Genomic DNA, 18,681 nt, shown 5'->3' on the forward strand with positions numbered 1-18,681 from the left:
TACTTTTTGGTTAAAATTAAATAGAGTATCTTTTTTGAAGATTAGTTTGTCAGCAAGGAAAGTTAAAAAAAAATTAATCTCATGCTCTACTTTTAGAAGAATGAATTAAAAGTCTTGTTTCTGTTCCAATTTTATTACCTGTAGTAGGAAAATATTTATTTTCTGTTCCTTATGTGAAATTTATGCCATAGTGTACTGATTTTTTTTCCTTTTTTCTCAATGCATCGCTCACAGGGCCATAGATGTTGCTTGTGTCTTGGTAGGGCCTGTGCATGAATGAAACAGAGAAGGCTTCTGGGCCTGTACAATACGTACTTCATCCCATCTGCTGAACTGAAATATTTGCTAAATGCTTTCTATGTGTCTGCTGGTCTTTATATTATTTCACTGAATGCTCACAATATCCCTATGAAATAAATATTGTTTTTCTTATTCATCTGTGAAATGCAAATGAAAGCTAGGTGCTAGGGTTGTGCTTAGGGTGAGTAAAATATAGACATGGCCCTGGACTTCATGGCACTTATAGTTTAGTGGGGATAAACTTGAAAAAAAATATGTGGGGTTAATGGTATGATCAGCCAGAGACAGAATACAGTGGGAACAAGTACCGTGGACTTCAGTCCGAAGAAAGGACTTCCTCGAGTGAATAACAAATGGTTCCAGGTAAATTGTTCCACGTGGGAAATCCCGGAGTCTCAGGAGGAGAGAATGCCTTGTCACTGGAATAAAGAGTCCAAAGGCTGGGGAAGTAGTCTGGGGACAGTTAAGTAAAAGGTCTGGCAAGCCTTGTTAAGAAGTCTGGACTTGATGCTGAGAGTAATGAAAGACAATGTTTCAGGCGTATACAGCAAAGTGATTCAGTTATACATACATACATATATATGCACATATATGTATATACACATATACATATATATTCTTTTTCAGATTCTTTTTCATTGTAGATTATTACAAGATAATGAATATAATTCTCTGTGCCATGCAGTAGGTCCTTGCTGTTTATCTAGTTTATATATAATAGTGTGTATATGTTAATCCCAAACTCCTAATTTATCTCTCTCCTCCCCCTGCTATACCCTTTGGTAACCATAAGTTTGTTTCGTATGTCTGTGAGTCTATTTCTGTTTTGTAAATAAGTTCATTTGTATATTATACTTTTAGATTGCACATATAAGCGATATCATATGATATTTGTCTTTCTCTGTCTGACTTACTTCACTTCGTCTGATAATCTCTAGGTCCGTCCATGTTGCTTCAAATGGCATTATTTCATCCTTTTTTATGGCTGAGTAATATTGTATTGTGTATATGTATACCACATCTTTTTTTATTGAGGTATATTTATTGATTCACAATGTTGTGTTAATTTCTGCTGTACAGCAAAGTGATTCAGTTATACATATATATACATTCCTTTTTATATTCTTTTCCATTATGGTTTATCACAGGATGTGGAATATAGTTCCCTGTGCTATATATTGCTTTATTGTTTATCCATTCTATATATAGTAGTTTGCATCTGCTAACCCCAAATTCCCACTATATATATATATACGTGTGTGTGTGTGTGTGTGTGTGTATGTGTGTGTATACAGATGTGATGACATAGAGAACAGACTTATGGTTATATATAAAAAAAACCATATCTTCTTTATCCATTCATCTGTCAGTGGACATTTAGGTTGCTTCCACATCTTGGCTTTTGTAAATAGTGCTGCTGCGAACTGCAGACTGGCTTCCCAAGTGCCTGTGCCATCTTGCGTTTCCCCCAGCAATGAATGAGACTTCTGCTACTCCGCATCCTCACCAGCATTTGGTGTTGTCACTGTTTGAGATTTTAGTCACTCTAGTAGGTGTGTTGTGGTATTTCATTGTTGTTTTAACTCGCAATTCCTAACAACATAACATGTGGAGCATCTTTACATATGCCTGTGTGTCATCTATGCACGCTTTTTTTTTTTTTTTTTTTTTTTTTTTTTTTTTTTTTACAGTCCAGGTCTTTTATTTTCTTTACACCCATCATGCCATGAATTCATAGGGAATGGGCTCCAACAGTTCAGGCTCCTTTCCATTGGTTCTCACCGAGTGTGCTTCTCTGGGCGGAGCAGGCTGGCGCTTCAGCTGAACCCAAGTGCCTTTCTCTTTGGCTTCCTTCTTTTCCTGATCGTTTTCCTTCACCCGTTTCAGGAAGCTGTCCCGGCTCTTAACAGTGCTTAATATGCTCGATACGCACATGCTTTTGATGAGATGTCTGTCTGTTCAGATCTTTTGCCCATTTTTAAATTGTGTTGTTTGCTTTCGTGTTATTATCTTCTTCATTTATCCTATCAGTAACTTTATATTTAAAATGCATCTCTTCTTAATAGCTCATAGATGGGTCTTACTTCTTTTGTCCTTTTGATATTCTTTATGTTTTAGTATGTTTAGTCCATTAACGTTTAATATCATCATTCTTGTGGTTGGCTGTAAGTCTAAATTGTTTTCTATTTTTTCCCACTGATTTTTGTTCCTCTGTTTCCTCTTTTCTACTTTTTAAAAATTATTTGAATTTTTTTGGAATTTGAGTTTAATATACTTATTGGCTTTTTAGAAATACCTTTTGAATATTTTTTAGGGACTACAATACACTTCACTAACTTTTTATAGTCTAATTCATGTTAATATTATACCACTTTTTAAAATGAGATACTTTGCCTTTATTCCTCTTCTGCTGTCCTTTATGTTGTAATTGTCAGATGTCAGTTATCTTCATAAATTTGGAACCCCACAGGCAATTCTATAAATTTTGCTTTAGACAGACATATATTTTTGAGAAATTAAGAGGAAAATAATCTTTTCTATTCATTCTAATGGTAACCATTTCTAATACTCTTCTTTGGTTTCTGAAGTTCTAACTTTCCTTCGGGTATCATTTCCCTTTAGCTTGAAGGAGTTTCTTACACTTTTCTTGTAGTATGATTTTGATGGCAACACATTTTGTTAGATTTTATTATTAGAAAAGTCCTTTATTTCACCTCTTTGAAGGATTTTTCTCTATATATAAAATGCTGGTTTCACAGTTTTTTTGTTTTGTTTCATCATTCTGAACTTTAGGCTATTGTCTCATTGTCACCTGGTTTCCATGATTTTGATGAGAGTCCTTGGTCTTATGACTGTTTTTCTTTGGCTGCTTTCGAGATAGTATCTTTATGTTTGAGTTTTCAACAGTTTGACTACAATTTTGTGTACATAATTTGGGATTTGCTGAACTCCTTAAACTTGTAAATTTGTGTCTTTCATAAAACTGGGAGGTTTCTGACCATTATTTCTTCAAATAATTTTCTGCTTTAATTTATCTTTTGTTTCTTTCCTGGGAGTCCAATTACATTACTTAAGATGTTTTCACATTTGTTCCAAAAGTCCCTGAACTCTGTTCCTTTTTCCATTCCTATTTTCTTTGTTTTTCAAATTGGATAAATTCTATTGATCTGTGATCAAGTTCACTGACTCTTTCCTCTGTCATTTCCATTCTATCTCAAAGTCCACCCAGTGAATATTTTTCAGATATTTTAGTTTTCTGTTTAATTTTTAAAGTATTTTCTATTACTCTACTGATTTTTTTCCTCTGTTTATTACAAGCATTATTTTCCTTTACCTCACTGATCTTAGTTATAGGAGCTGCTTTTATCCTTGTCTGATCATTTTAACATCGAGATCATCTAGAGGCTAGCAGCTATTGGGTATTGTTTCATTTGTTTGTTTCCTATGAAAATAGGTCACATTTTTCTGCCATTTCACATATTCAGTAATTTTGCATTGTTTTCTGTTTATTGTGCTTTGTGGCGAAGGCTTGGATTCTCTTGTATTCCTCCAAGAGTATTGATGTTCTTGTTTTAGAAAGCGGTTAATTTGATCCAACTCAAAAGGAAAACTCTATCACCCTTGCAGTTGGCAGTGATTCAGATCTTAGTTCAGGTTGCTTTTATTTGGCCCCATGCATGTACGGTTCAGGGGTCAGCTGATGTTGTGTAAATTTTTACACACAGTCTGTGGTTTCTCTTCTCTGCCTCTCCATATTCTGGTATTTCCCAGTCAGCCAGAGCAATGTTTAACCAAATACCTGGGCACCCTGTGACCTGGTCAAGTTGATAGATAAAATTAACTATCACACCATCTGAGGCTCGTTGTTATGTTTCGGAAGACAGACACTGTTCACGTAAAAAATTCTGGTTTACTCTTCATTAACTTTCATGCAACTTAAAGTTACAAACCATTGACAACAGTTTCTTCTTTCTGCACTGTAGTCCCTCAGAGCTACCTGTATTTTTAATCCTCCTTTTTCCTAATAGTATTACCAAATAAAACTTTCTGTGATGATGAAAATGCTCTATATTCTATATCTCCACTATCCAAAATAGCTTTGAATTTGCTGCATGTTGCTTTGAACTCTTGACATGTAGCTAGTGTGATAAAGAATTGAATTCTTAATTTTAATTAATTTTACTAAATTTAAGTTTAAACAGTCACATTTGGCTAGTGGCTATTACATGGACAGAGCTACACTAGAACATATTTTTGCTTTCTTTGTTAAAATGTATTAGGTATTTGCATGTCCTCTTTGGAAACATATCTATTCAGGTCTTCTGTCCATTTTTTATTCAGGTTGTTTGGTTTTTGATGTTGAGTTGTGTGAACTGTTTATATATTTTGGATATTAACCCTTTTTGGTCATATCATTTGCAAATATTTTCTCCCATTCTGTATATTGTCTTTTCACTTTGGTGATGGTTTCCTTTACTGTGCAAAAGTTTTTAAGTTTACCTACGTCCCATTTGTTTATTTTTGGTTTTATTTCGTTTGCTTTAGGAGATGGATCCAAAATAATATTGCTACAATTTATGTCAAAGAGTACTCTGCCTTTGTTTTCCTCTAGGAGTGTTATGGTCTCTTGTCTAACAGTTAGGTATTTAATCCATTTTGAGCTTATTTTTGTGTATGGTGGTAGAGAATGTTTTAATTTCATTCTTTTACATGTAACTGTTCAGTTTTCCCAGCACCACTTATTGAAGAGACTGTCTTTTATCCATTGTATATTCTTGTCTCCTTTGTTGTAGATTAATTGACCATACATATGTGAGTTTATTTCTGGGCTCTCTATTCTGTTCCATTGATCTATGTGTCTGTTTTTGTGCCAGTACCATACTGTTTTGATTAGCTTTGTAGTATTGTCTGAAGTCAGGGAGTGTGATTCCTCCAGTTCTGTTCTTATACCTCAAGACAGTTTTGGACATTTGGGGTCATTTGTGTTTCCATACATATATTAAGGTTATTTATTCCAGATATGTTAAAAATGCCATTGGTATTTTGATAGGGATTGCAGTGAATCTGTAGATTACTTAGGGGAGTACGGTCATTTTAACAATGTTAATTCTTCCAGTCCAAGAACACAATATGTCTTTCCATCCGTTTGTGTGGTCTTCAGTTTCTTTCATCAATGTCTTATAGTTTTCAGAGTACAGGTCTTTTACCCCCTTATTCCTAGATATTTTATTCCTTTTGCTGCGATGGTAAATGGGATTATTTCCTTAATTTCTCTCCCTGAAATTTTGTTGTTAGTGTATAGAAAAGCAACAGATTTCTGTATATTAATTTTGTATACTGCAATTTTACCAAATTCATCAATGAACGCTAGTAGTTTTCTGGTGGCATCTTTGATTTTCTATGTATAGTATCATGTTATCTGCAAACATTGACAGTTTTACTTCTTCCTTTCCAATTTGGAGTTCTTTTATTTTGTTTTCTTCTCTGATTTCTGTGGCTAGAGGACATGCAGATAGCCCTCAGGAACATGAAAAGATGCTCAATATCACTAATCACCAGGGAAATGCAAATCAAAACCACAATGAGATATCACTCACACCTGTCAGAATAGCTATTATCAAAAAGAACAAAAATAAGAAATGTTGGTGAGGGTGTGGAAAAAAGGGAACGCTCGTACACTCTTGGTGGGAAAGTAAATTGGTGCAGCCACTGTGGAAAACAGTATGGAAGTTTCTCAAAAAACTAAAAATAGAACTACCATATGACCCAGCAGTTCCACTCCTGGTTATATGTCTGAAAAAAAGAACTAAAACACTAATTCAAAATGATACATGCACCCCACTGTTCATAGGAGCATTATTTACAATTGCAAAGATATAGAAGCAACCTAAGTGTCCATCACAGATGAAAAGATAAAGAAGATGTGGTACATATATACAATGGAATATTACTCAGCCATAAAAAGGAGTGAAAATTTGCCATTTGCAGCAACATGGATGGACTTGGAGGGTATTATGCTCAGTGAAATAAGTCAGACAGAGACAAATGCTGTATGATATCATTATATGTGGAATCTAAATAATACAACAAACTAGTGAATATAACAAAAAAGAAACAGACTACCATCTATTGAGAACAAACCTGGTGGTTACCAGTGGGGAGAGGGGGAGGGGGAGGGCAATAGTGGGGTAGGGGATTAAGAGGTACAAACTATTATGTATAAGATAAGCTGTACAACACAGGGAATATAGCCAATGTTTTATAATAACTATAGATGGAGTATAACCTTTAAAAATTGTGAATCACTATATTGCACACCTGTAACTTATATAACATTGTGTATCAACTATACTTCGATGAAAAAGTAAATAAATAAATGTAGCTGAAGAGCAAATTTCTCCAATACAGTTGTCCCTTTGTATCTGAGGGTTTTGCATCCTCAGATTCAACCACCTCTGGATCAAAAATATTTGAAAAACAATGCCAGAGATTTTCAAAAAGTAAAACTTGAATTTACTGCCTGCCAGCAACTATTAACATCATATTTACATTGTATTAAATATTATAAGTAATCTAGAGATGATTCAAGGTATATGGGAGGAGGTACATAGGTTATATGCAAATACTATGCCATTTTATTTTTTTAATAAATTTATTTATTGTATTTATTTATTTTTGGCTGCGTTGGGTCTGTTGCTGCCTGCGGGCTGTCTCTAGTTGCAGTGAGCAGGGGCTACTCTTCATTGCGGTTCGCGGGCTTCTCATTGTGGTGCCTTCTCTTGTTGCAGAGCACAGGCTCTAGGCACATGGGCTTCAGTAGTTGTGGCACGTGGACTCAGTAGTTGTGGCTTGCAGGCTTAGTTGCTCCGCAGCGCGTGGGATCTTCCCAGACCATAGATCGAACCTGTGTTCCCTGCATTGGCAGGCGGATTCTTAACTGCTGTGCCATCAGGAAAGTCCCCAGTACTATGCTATTTTATATGAGCGACTTGAGCATCCTCATTTTTTTTTTTTTTTTTTTTTTCTGGTACGCGGGCCTCTCACTGTTGTGGCCTCTCCCGTTGTGGAGCACAGGCTCCGGACGCGCAGGCTCAGCGGCCACGGCTCATGGGCCCAGACGCTCCGCGGCACGTGGGATCTTCCCGGACCGGGGCACGAACCCACGTCCCCTGCATCGGCAGGCGGACTCTCAACCACCGTGCCACCAGGGAAGCCCCGAGCATCCTCATATTTTATTATCCACGGAGAGTCCTGGAAACTGAGGGACGGCTGTAATTTGCTTTGATTTATTCAGTTAATTAAGTAATAATTTATGGGGTGACACTATGTGTAAAATTTCATGGTAAACCTGATTTTCACTGCCTTTCTCAGTCTTAGCATGTTTTTTAAAAGATCATTTTTCTGTTATTTTTTTAAATATATGAAAGTTATTAGTCTTCCAACACACACACACACACACACACACACACACACACACACACAGTCAAAATCCTTTTATCTTTACTGTCATATAAAACGTAAACTAATGTGTTCTCCTCACAAATGGTCGCTGCAGGCATTCCCCTTTTACCAATCTTTCTAACTATGTTAAAATTACTTTATGTCCATATTTTTTTCCCATGGAAGCTGTTATTACAAACAGTTGTGCTGCATTTCTGAAGGTTTCTGCCCCTCAAGTATTTTCTGGGAAAATTATTTTTAAGGTTGTCAAGAGATCTCCCTCTTAATCTCTGCTAATTTCCTAAGTGTTGATAATTACTACCAATTGAATTAGGTATTGTTGATCTCTTTTATAGAAATAATAACTATCTTGAATAGTAAGACCTCACAATGAATGATTTCATATGCTTAATTTTAAACTGTAGATATGACCGTTTCACACACTGACTGATGATTTTTACTCAATATATTATAAAATTTTCAGTTTATCTCATGATATTTTAATTTTTATCATTTCAGGACCACCAAACAATTTTGAGAGCATGGGCTGTAAAAGATTTTGCTCCAAATTGCCCTTTGTATGTCCAGATCTTAAAGCCTGAAAATAAATTCCATATCAAATTTGCTGGTAAGTTTGGCCTCGAATGAGATCCTTTGAATTGCCTCAAATTCCCATTTTGATTGTAAGAGTTATGTCTCCGAAGTTAGTGGTAACTTATTACATTCATGTTTCTGTAGAACAGAAGAATTTCCTTTTTATCATCTACTTGTTATGAGGATTTATTCACTTTAAAATGTGAATCTTTGTGGTGAATTTTTACTTTTTTATGTAATTTGGTGATTTTAGTAACCAAACTTGCTGGATACGTTAGTAAGCTTGAATAGATTAGCAGAGGTTAGTTGAGTACATAATATAGACACAGGTTTCAAATGTTATATGTATAAATTTATACTTATGTTTACATATAGATAGACAATACTTTGCTCTAGATCATTTTATATACATATAAATTTACCACGGAATAGAATAATATAATATATTCAAGTATTTTAAATAGACTTAATTTGGGGGTAGATTTTGAAAACAATTCAAGAACAAGATACATGTGAACTTTTCATTCAGGCACTGCTTTTAAAATAATTATCCACAAGACATTATACTTTAAACTGTTAGAAAATGGAACAGTAAAATGGTACTTTATTTTTGTCTTAAGTGCTTCTGTAGGAATTGATTTTGATCCAGACAGTAATTTATATACTTTTTTTTTTCAAATATAAGAACCATTTTTATAAAATTTCACCTTAATGGTCTAAACCTTCAAAAGTCGTTAAAATGTAAATCATCTTAAGTATGCATTTGCAAAATGTATGTCCTTCACAAGATGTATTCACATACCTTAAATGCTTACCTATTAGTATATGATATTTAAAAGAAACATTATAAACACTAAGAAATTTTAAAATAATGATGAGAATCATGAAATTATTGCTTTTCAATTTTCTCTGACTCTTATCTTTTAACCTTGCTTCTAATGACATCACTTTTTTCTAAAAAACTGTAGGAAACAACTTAAAGCAATGAGTCTCAACTTTGGCAGCATTTTACAATCTGTTTTGAAGATTTTTTTTTAAAGTACTAACCAAAGATTCTGAGAATTTAAATGGTTTAGATGGTGCCAGGGTTTCTTTAAGCCTGTTTCCTAAACTGAAAATTAAAAGTAACGGTACCTCCTTTGTAGGCAATCTTTTGAAATTAAATGGAAAAATACATGTAAAGTATTCCATTCTTGGCCAGTTACATTTGTTATTAACATTCAAGAAATGCCAATTATTTATCTAAAAAATCCTTTGTAACTAAGCTGCCTTATTTTTATTATTATTTAGGAAAAGGAATATTTTTGAAAAATTTTCATACCTCATAATGACTTGCTATGATAAAATTTTTAGGAAGGTAGTAATGGCACAGCACTAAAGTTCTTAAAACATATACTTAACTTTGAGTGCCAACATTTAAGATTTAGCTCAGCATATTAGTAGTTTTGCCCCTATATTTTTCTCTTGTTAAATGACCATAATAATATAATGTCTCTATTCCATTGTTTAGAATTAGCAATAAGGATTAAATAAATAATACCTGAAACATATTAGGTCTTCAATAAATGAATATGGAATGTGGATCTTAAAACAATATGTAGTTTGAGAAAACAATTTTTACTTTTGAATATGCTATAACTAAAATTCAGAGCAGATTTTAATTTTTCTCCCTGTAGCAAAGACATTGATGTGTTCACAACAGACCAAACTCACTGAAATTGTCTATTTTTACAAACAAAAAATCACAAAGATGATTTGAATTGATTCTCTTTCACATTCTTATTTTGCTGTTATTTCGATAAATCCATCAAAATGAACAGTTTTAAAATTCTATCCCAATAGTTTATCTCATTATTTCTCATTTATGGCACCTGCTGAAATCCGTTTTAATAATGTCTGTATTCTTTTATGGCTGAGATTAAAACATCTCAGAGGAACTCTTTTTATACTATGAAAAGATGAAAGTACCCTGGTTTCATTAAAATGCCACAAGAAACAGTTTGGGGTGATGTATGAGACTCTCAAACCAATATAATATGCTTTGTATCTCAGCATGAGGTTAAAAGATTATGGACTTAACCTTTCAAAAGGCAGTGTATCAAGATGTCATTTAGTTGGTGTGGTAGGTTGTTAAAATAATGGCTTCCAATGAGCCATGCTTCCCGTGTCTGTGTCCTGTTGTGATTCCACGTTGCGGCTTCTTCCATGAGGAGGTGGAATCCATTTCTCCACCCTTTGAGTATGGGTTGTCCTGTCGCTTGGCTTTGACCAATGCACTATGACAAAAGCTGCATTGTGTGACTTTAGAAACTAAGCCTTAAAAGGCCATCCAGCCTTTGCTTGCCTTTCACAGGAACACTGCCCAGAGACTGCTTGTGAAGAATCCCGATTTAGTCTTCCCAAGGATGAAAAATCACATGGAAAGTGAGGCTCACCCATCCCTGGCACCCCACCTCCCTAGCTCCCAACTCACCCATCAGCCAACCCAAAACACCATGCTGACCCACAGAATGTTGAGAAATGAAATGATTCCTTTAAGTCACTAAGTTTTGGAGTCATTTGTTATACAGCAATAGATAATGAATACTGTTGGTAATAAAATAATAATTGCTTTAATCATAAATCATATTTACTTGGTAATATTCATTATATTTTTGTCCTTGTAGTCTCATGAGTATTAAAGAGCATGAGTCCAATTACCACAAGATATAAAATATATTTTTATTTCCATTTATTTAATTACTTTATTCAATTCCCCTAAATTGTGGAACTCCTAGCATGACTATCATTGATGTATTTTTTTAAGGTAAATCCATGTTTTTAAAATATAAAAGGGAGGAACTTCAAAATTCAACTGATATGTATGGAAAATATTAGAAAGCAAAAGCAACGTAGCAACCTAGTAACTATTACTTTATGCAGATGTACCATTTATATAATTTATGGATCATTTTCTCCTGAACATAAAGACTGTAGGCATTGATTAAAGTAAATTATGGAATTGTTACACTCTTATTTGAATGAATTATTATAGTATTAATTGTAAATACAATTATCTTCTCCACTTTGATCAGATTCACAGAAGAAAAGTCCATACGGACATGATTTCAGCAATAGAAAAGATATGCTCTTACTCATGTCAACAAGGGGGAAGTTAACATAGCCTAGAGCTAGCTAGAAAAAAGTCCTCAGCAAAATAATAGTTACAATAAAAGATTTCTGAATATGAGCCCAAGTACAAATTGTAATGATTCAAGTAAAATAAAAATATCCTTCACAGATAATTTGATTATTTTAATCACCACAATTTTCAAGAAGAAAATAAACTCAAACTGGTTCATAGAAAAACAGTATTTATTTTCAGCAGTTTGCCCCTTTTTATAGTAAATTTGTCAAAGTGAATAGATATATATTGCAAATTCTGGAATGAGGCTGATCTCAGTCAAATCTTTGTTCTACTATGTAATGACTGCATGATCTCAGGCTTCTCGATCTCTCAGGGTTGAGTTCTTCAATATGTACAGTGAGGGTAATAATCCCATAGGGTTGTTATGATTTAAAAAAATACTCAAAAGAACATCAGCCACGAGTAATTAGTACCTATCAAATTGATGATTGTCATGAATCTTGAATACCTATGTCTCATCCTCCTAATAAGTCTGTGTTATCTTTGTCTCCAGGAAAAGTAACTGAGGGTTTCCCATGAAGCTTTACAAAGAGCTTATTATAGACGTTCAAAGAGCACATAATTTTCAGCTTGCACGTATTTTTCAGAGAACAGAAAACGAAAGATCTCTCCCTAACTCATTGTATGGGATTATGGCCTTGATACAAAACTCATTAAGCATAGTATGGGAAATGATAATTAGAGACCAATTTAATTAATTAACATAGTTGAAAAATTATAGAAAATATATTAGCAAAGTAATGTATTTAAAAAATAATGTATCATCACCAAGTTGGAATTATTCTAGAAGTAGATCATCATTTTAAAAGAGGAAATATGTTTATTACTTCAATGGATACAAAGAAGCATTTGAGAGAGAATTCAACATCCCTTCAAAATTTTTAAAAAAGAAAAATACAAAATGCCAGGAAGCTACAAGTAAGGAACTTCTTAACCTAAGACAGGTTATCTACAAAATAACCTAGAGGAAAACAAATATTTAATGGTCACATATTGAGAGTCTGTCTTTAAGGTTATGTACAAACAAGGATGCCTACTAAAGCCACGTGTACTCAGCATTGTCCTGGAAATCCTGAGGCATGTGGTAAGACTACAAAAATAAATAAAAGGAATAAGCATTGGAAAAAGAGAAATAAAATTGCCATTATCCACATATCAGAAGATTTTCTACAAAGAAAATTCAAAAGAATTTTCTTTTTTCCCTAGAATGCCTTTTCCTTAGGGGAGCTCGTCCATTTATTTGATTTTCAAAATTGAGTCTCTCCCTCAAATATCCACTATGAACTCCTGTCTTGTCCCTCTACCTGAATAGTCAGTGTCTCCTGGTAGGTATCTAATAGTTGTCTCAAAATGAAGATATCTAGAGATAGTTACTGATTTTCCCTGACCTAAAATCTGTTTCACCTCCGTTCTTCCCAGCGGCATCTATTAATAGTTAGAACTCAAGCCCAAAACCCGTGAGTCTTTTATTCTTCCATTGTTTGTATCTAGTCCATCAAGTGGTGTATGGTTCCACCCCCTGAATATCTCAGGGTTACCCACAGACACAGCCCTTGTCCATGCCATAATCGTGTTTTACTTAGGCTGTTTCAAAACACTCCCTTTCCCTTGTTTCCTGAGTGTTTACAAATCGTATCTATAAACTTATTGCTGCTCTCATATTCCCATCATATTTGCAATAATGAATGTCGTTTGGGTATCATAAGAGGCAGCTACATCGCCGTCAATGTCAGCCGAAACTCACTGTTTCCTCCGGTCAGTATATGGATGCCAGCATTCTTTTACAACAGCTTTATTTTTTTTTTATATTTTAAAAAATTTATTTATCTTTTGCTGCATTGGGTCTTCATTGCCGCGCATGGGCTTTCTGTAGTTGCGGCGAGCGGGGGCTGCTCTTTGTTATGGTGCGTGGGCCTCTCATCGCAGTGGCTTCTCTTCTTGCGGAGCCCGGGCTCTAGGCGCGCGGGCTCGGTAGTTGTGGCGCGTGGGCTCAGTAGTTGTGGCGCGTGGGCTTAGTTGCCCCACGGCATGTGGGATCTTCCCGGCCCAGGGCTTGAACCCGTGTCCCCTGCATTGGCAGGTGGATTCTTAACCACGGCTTCATCAGGGAAGCCCCAACATCATTAATTTTAAAAGACTCTAGTGGATTATTTTTTGTCAACCTCTGTAGATGAAAAATTGAATGGTAATATAGCTTTGGTTATGTTAAATCTTTTTTCCTGTGAGAAATAATTTTGTCAATGCACTTCTGTTTTAGAAGTGGGAATTGGTACTGAACATAGGAAGAGGTAATGGCAGTGTTCCCTAGCTATGACTAACAGAAAAATGTAGTTTTATAACATCTTGTACTCTTTGTCAGCCTCTTGTGGGACTAGCAATTCCAGTAAAGCCTCTCCAGGGTCAAATATTTGATCTGAAATTACCTGGAAAAAAGATTACGCCTCCACATTGCTGAACCCTTCATAAATTGTCTCTCCTTAGTGACAAAACTGTGATGAAAAAGGCAAAACATTATAGTAGTTCAGTTTTCAGATGTGTTTCTGTAGCCCATGTTTTAATCAGAATAAAACCAAACCCATATCTTTTTCTTCACTGTACATTCCAAAACTCATTAAAAAAAAATACACAAAACAAAACAAAACAAACGGACAAGAAAAATATGTACCTTACTAGGAAAAGAACTCCTTTACTGAAAAGCCTTGAATGAACTTAAAGAATGAACTGTTCTCTCCAGTTTGTCACTTGAATGGAAAATCTTTGCTGTTTGTCTCCTAATCAGATGAAGTTACTCAGAAAATCAGAGGGAGGGTGAACCCCTATTATCTGAGTCAATTACTTGCTAAATTTAGGTTCCCACTCTATACTCCCCCTGCCAAATAAAGTGTTAGGTCATCTGTGACGATTCAATTCCCTTTTCTTTATCGAATTTCTAATTTTCTTTCAATTACTGGGTTCTCTGGAAATTTCCCACTTCATTTTAACAGATATAGGAAGGCATAAAAATCAAACTGATAAATTTTCACCCACAAGTAGGAGTAAAGAATGTAAACATACGTTTGTAAATAAATTTGTAGGAGTAAAGAACGTAAAACTCAATTTGTAAGTGATTTGTGAATTTTCTACGAATTTTATTTCCCATGCTTCGATGATGATATTTCCTAAGTAACAGATTTGAATTAAAGTCCATGAATGAACAGAAGAATCAGACCACAATAGTAAAGTGCTGAATGAATAAAATTCTTTCTCCTTCACCACTAAAGCGTGCCGAGAAGAATGATTCATGATACTAAAACTATAGGAGTTAGTTCTGGGAACTTTAAAAAAAAAAAAAAAAAAAAGATTTTAATTGCAAAAAAAGTTAAAATGGGCAAAAGGAAATACTTTCTAACAATATAATTGACAATACTCTATAAACATATGTTTTTCTTATAGCATATAGTCATGGATGGCTACCGTTATAAAAACAATATTGTTTAAAATCACACACACACACACACACACACACACACACACACACACACACGCGCACATATTGGAGAAATGATTTGACTAAAAGTTTACCTATCAGTTTTTACTGGCGCACCAGACACTCCAATGCCTCAATTTTTCCTCCCCAAAAAGAGAGTGGAAAAATATTTCTAAGCAATATAAATATTGGAAATTATCTTAGCTGTTTCTAAGTAACATATGTATGCACAAGGCTTGGCTTTTACCAAATGGTGAGGTGTGAGTTCTTCATGCTGAATAATTTCTTCATTTCCCATGTACACCCACATAGACACCATGTTAAACTTCATTCTTACAACCTACTTAAAAACATAATGCTTTGAATTCTTATATTTTCAAAAGATAAATTACCAAAACTTTGAAAATTCTCCATTTTTAGATGGAAATATTTTCTTTTTGATTTTTGTGTTATTGTGAAGATTATCGGAAACCACTTAACATAAGGCCATCTTCAAACCCAGCACAATTTGGAGTTTTTACTTTTTTTTCCCACTATTTTTCACTTTGCAAAAAAAATCAAACATACAGTTTTAAAATTATACAATGAAAACGTGTATTACTCCCATTTACATTCAACAGTGAACATTTCCACATTTGTTTCATCTTCTATCTGTGTATCACACACACACAGACAAACACACACTTTTTACATAAGCATGTTTTTCCTAAGAATGACATCCTGCTACATAGCTAAGATAACATTTTCACCCCTAAGAAATGAAAATCAGCATTTTATTTTTAATTGCATTTGCTTTTTAAGTTTTTTTATAGAAGTAATTTTAAATCAACAGAAGAATGGTATATATAGAACAGAGCGCTTCTATGTACCCTTTCACATAACACACCTTCCTGGAATGTTAACTTCTTATATAGCCATGGCCCATTTAATCAAAATTTTAAAAATTAACATTGCTGTGAATTATTTTTAAGTTAAATGCATTCCTGTATTTTGCTCCTCCTAATAAAATATCAATCATGTATTTGTTTTTACCTTTCTGTGACTTTTACAAGATTAATATATGGGCCAAACCATATTTCCTGCCTTTTCTCTTTGACACTTGATTCATTGCTGCTGCCCATTAGGTATTTAAAGCCATTTTCTTGTGGACCACTTACAATTTAATTAACTCAAAGCATCTTTATGTTTTTCTCCATTAATTTTCTTATGGTTGGATATTTCTCAAAGACTCATTTTCATGGTTCTGGAAACCAGAGAAGCGTTTTTCTTCTTCTGTCTTAGGAAAGTGCCAGATATATTCTGTAAAGTAGTTTCTTGATATGAATGTTTCATAAAGAAAACCAGGTATATCCTCTTTTATTCTTGCTTACTCATTCAAAACATTTTTATTGAGTCCTATACTGTGAGCAATAAATTGTTCCAGGCACTAGTGGTGTAGTGAAGATGAAGATGGAGTAGCTATCTATTCCAATGGCAGATTTTCTAATTTTCTTTACCTCTAACCCTTCAATAACCAGGGGGTGCACCTTTACATTCATCCCAAGAGTAACAGTTCAACTGAGCTTTTTCTTTCTACAGAGAGCTTCATTTGTAACCTTAGAATCCTCCTCCTCAACCCTTGCCACCCTCCTTATATATCAAAACTCATGACCCCAATTATGTTCTAATTTAGTAAAGTTTTCATGATTTGATGTAATATCCCTGTTCCTGGAATAGTTACTTCTGTATTGAAAAGAGTCTCTTAAAACACAATTTTTAACCCCAAAAGAATGAGATCCTAATACTAGGATAGCCAGCAAGTGGAGAGAGCGAATATTATAATGGGATGTTTATTTAATCTAACGTTGCCTCAAATCATACTGCGTAAGGACATAGTGTGCACATGCGCATGTGTGGGTGTTGTGTGCGTGTGCGATTGTGAATTGGGCTTTACTGAAAATTGGAATGTTGTTGGAGAAGCGATGAGAGGCTAACGAAAGTTTTAGGTAAAGGTGTAAATTTTTAACTAGTTAACAAAGTGACTCCAGGGGAAATATGGAGCGCAGGGAAGAGGACAAAAAGGACCTCATGGGGTGATTATTTAGGAAGTTGTTATATTTGTTCAGGTGAGTGATACTGAGAGATAGAACCTAATGGTCGTTCAGGGTGAGAACGGATTCACGAATCATTTCAGACGTTCTCTAGACTTCATAATCAGTTGACTGTGAGAACCACAGAAGAGTGAGAAATAATTTTATTTTATCTTTGCAACTTTCCATCTCTTGTTTGTGTATTCTCATATTTAATATGAATTATACTATAACAGTTAACGAATCTATTGGTAGTTGCTTAGATGTTCATTTAACTCATATGATTTAAAAACTTAAATGATCTCTTAAGAATGTTGAAAAGTAGTACTGTAACTCAGTAGAATAAAACTATGCAAAAGTGTATGAAATAGTGAAAAGGAAAAAAAAAAAGGTACAGCTTTCCACCTGTGTCGGGGAAACCCCAGGTCTTTCCTGCTGTGTTTCTCTGCTGTGACGTTGACTTCTCACACCGAGCACTTCGCTTCTGACACTTCTGGTCACCAAATGTGTGGGTTTTCTTTTTTTTCCCCCACACCAAGCAATTCTGTGCAACACCAGCTGGCTGTCCTACAATTCAACTCAACTCTGACACTGTCTATTCAAAGATAGCATCAGATCCCACAGGTTAAGGGACCAGACCTGCAAGCCTCCCCCAGGTGATGAGGTAACAACAGCAAGGCCTGGGAGGGTCCTGAGCACAGGAGCCTCTATCCCTGTGGATTTGGGGTGCATCAGCCTCCCAGGGTAGATGCGTTCACCAACCTGGAAGCCCTCCAAACCCTCGACTACTGGTATTTCATGGAGATTTTCTCACATAGGCATGACCATTTATTAACTCCACTTCCAGCCCCTCTACCCTCTCTGGAAGATGGGGTTGGAACTGAAAATTCCAAGCTTCTAACCACAACTTGGTCTTTCTGGTGACCAGTCCGTCCTGGAGCCATCCAGAAGCCCACCCAGAGTCACCTCATTAGGACAAGAGATGCGCCCCGTTCTCTTATCACTTGGGAATTCACAACAGTTTTAAGAGCTCCGTGTCAGCAACTGGGCTGAAGACAAATATAATAACAAGGGATGGGCTTCCCTGGTGGCGCAGCGGTTGAGAATCCGCCTGCCGATGCAGGAGACACGGGTTCGTGCCCCGGTCCGGGAAGATCCCACGTGCCGCGGAGCAACTAAGCCCGTGAGCCATGGCCGCTAGGCCTGTGCGTCCGGAGCCTGTGCCCCGCAACGGGAGAGGCCACAACAGTGAGAGGCCCGCGTACCGCAAAAAAAAAAAAAAAAAAAAAAAAAAAAAAATAACAAGGGATGTTCCTAGTGTTCTTACCAACCGGAAATTACAGAGGTTTCAGGAGTTCTGGGTCAGGAAAACTGGGGAGAGAAATCAATGTATATACTTTCTATTATCTCACAAAAAGCTTTCAAATAAGTAAGTAATCTTCCACCATGATGTGGTAACAAGGAATTCTACAGGAGAAGGAGTGACACAAGAAAAGAACACCGGAAATCTAGGTACAGACCCCGTAATTTTTTCTGCATCATTCGTTTTTTCTAGCAGTGTCATTAAAATGTGTGTCCGTAGAATGCTACTCTGGAGGTATCGTTGGGAAATGCTTGGTATGAGA

The 18,681-nt window shown here is 35.3% G+C and overlaps 1 protein-coding gene across 3 annotated transcripts in view; it reads left to right on the forward strand.

The window, feature by feature from the left end:
- The window catches only part of KCNT2 (potassium sodium-activated channel subfamily T member 2), a 377,107-nt gene that overhangs the window by 216,750 nt on the left and 141,676 nt on the right, over nt 1-18,681 (forward strand). For all 3 annotated transcript variants that reach the window (XM_059048725.2, XM_059048889.2, XM_067027514.1), the window contains exon 13: nt 8,260-8,368. In XM_059048725.2, coding sequence (XP_058904708.1) covers nt 8,260-8,368 — 109 coding nt within the window. The remainder of the gene's footprint in view (nt 1-8,259; nt 8,369-18,681) is intronic.

The sequence above is a fragment of the Kogia breviceps genome, chromosome 1, assembly GCF_026419965.1.
Source record: "Kogia breviceps isolate mKogBre1 chromosome 1, mKogBre1 haplotype 1, whole genome shotgun sequence".
NCBI classification, from domain to species: Eukaryota; Metazoa; Chordata; class Mammalia; order Artiodactyla; family Physeteridae; genus Kogia; species Kogia breviceps.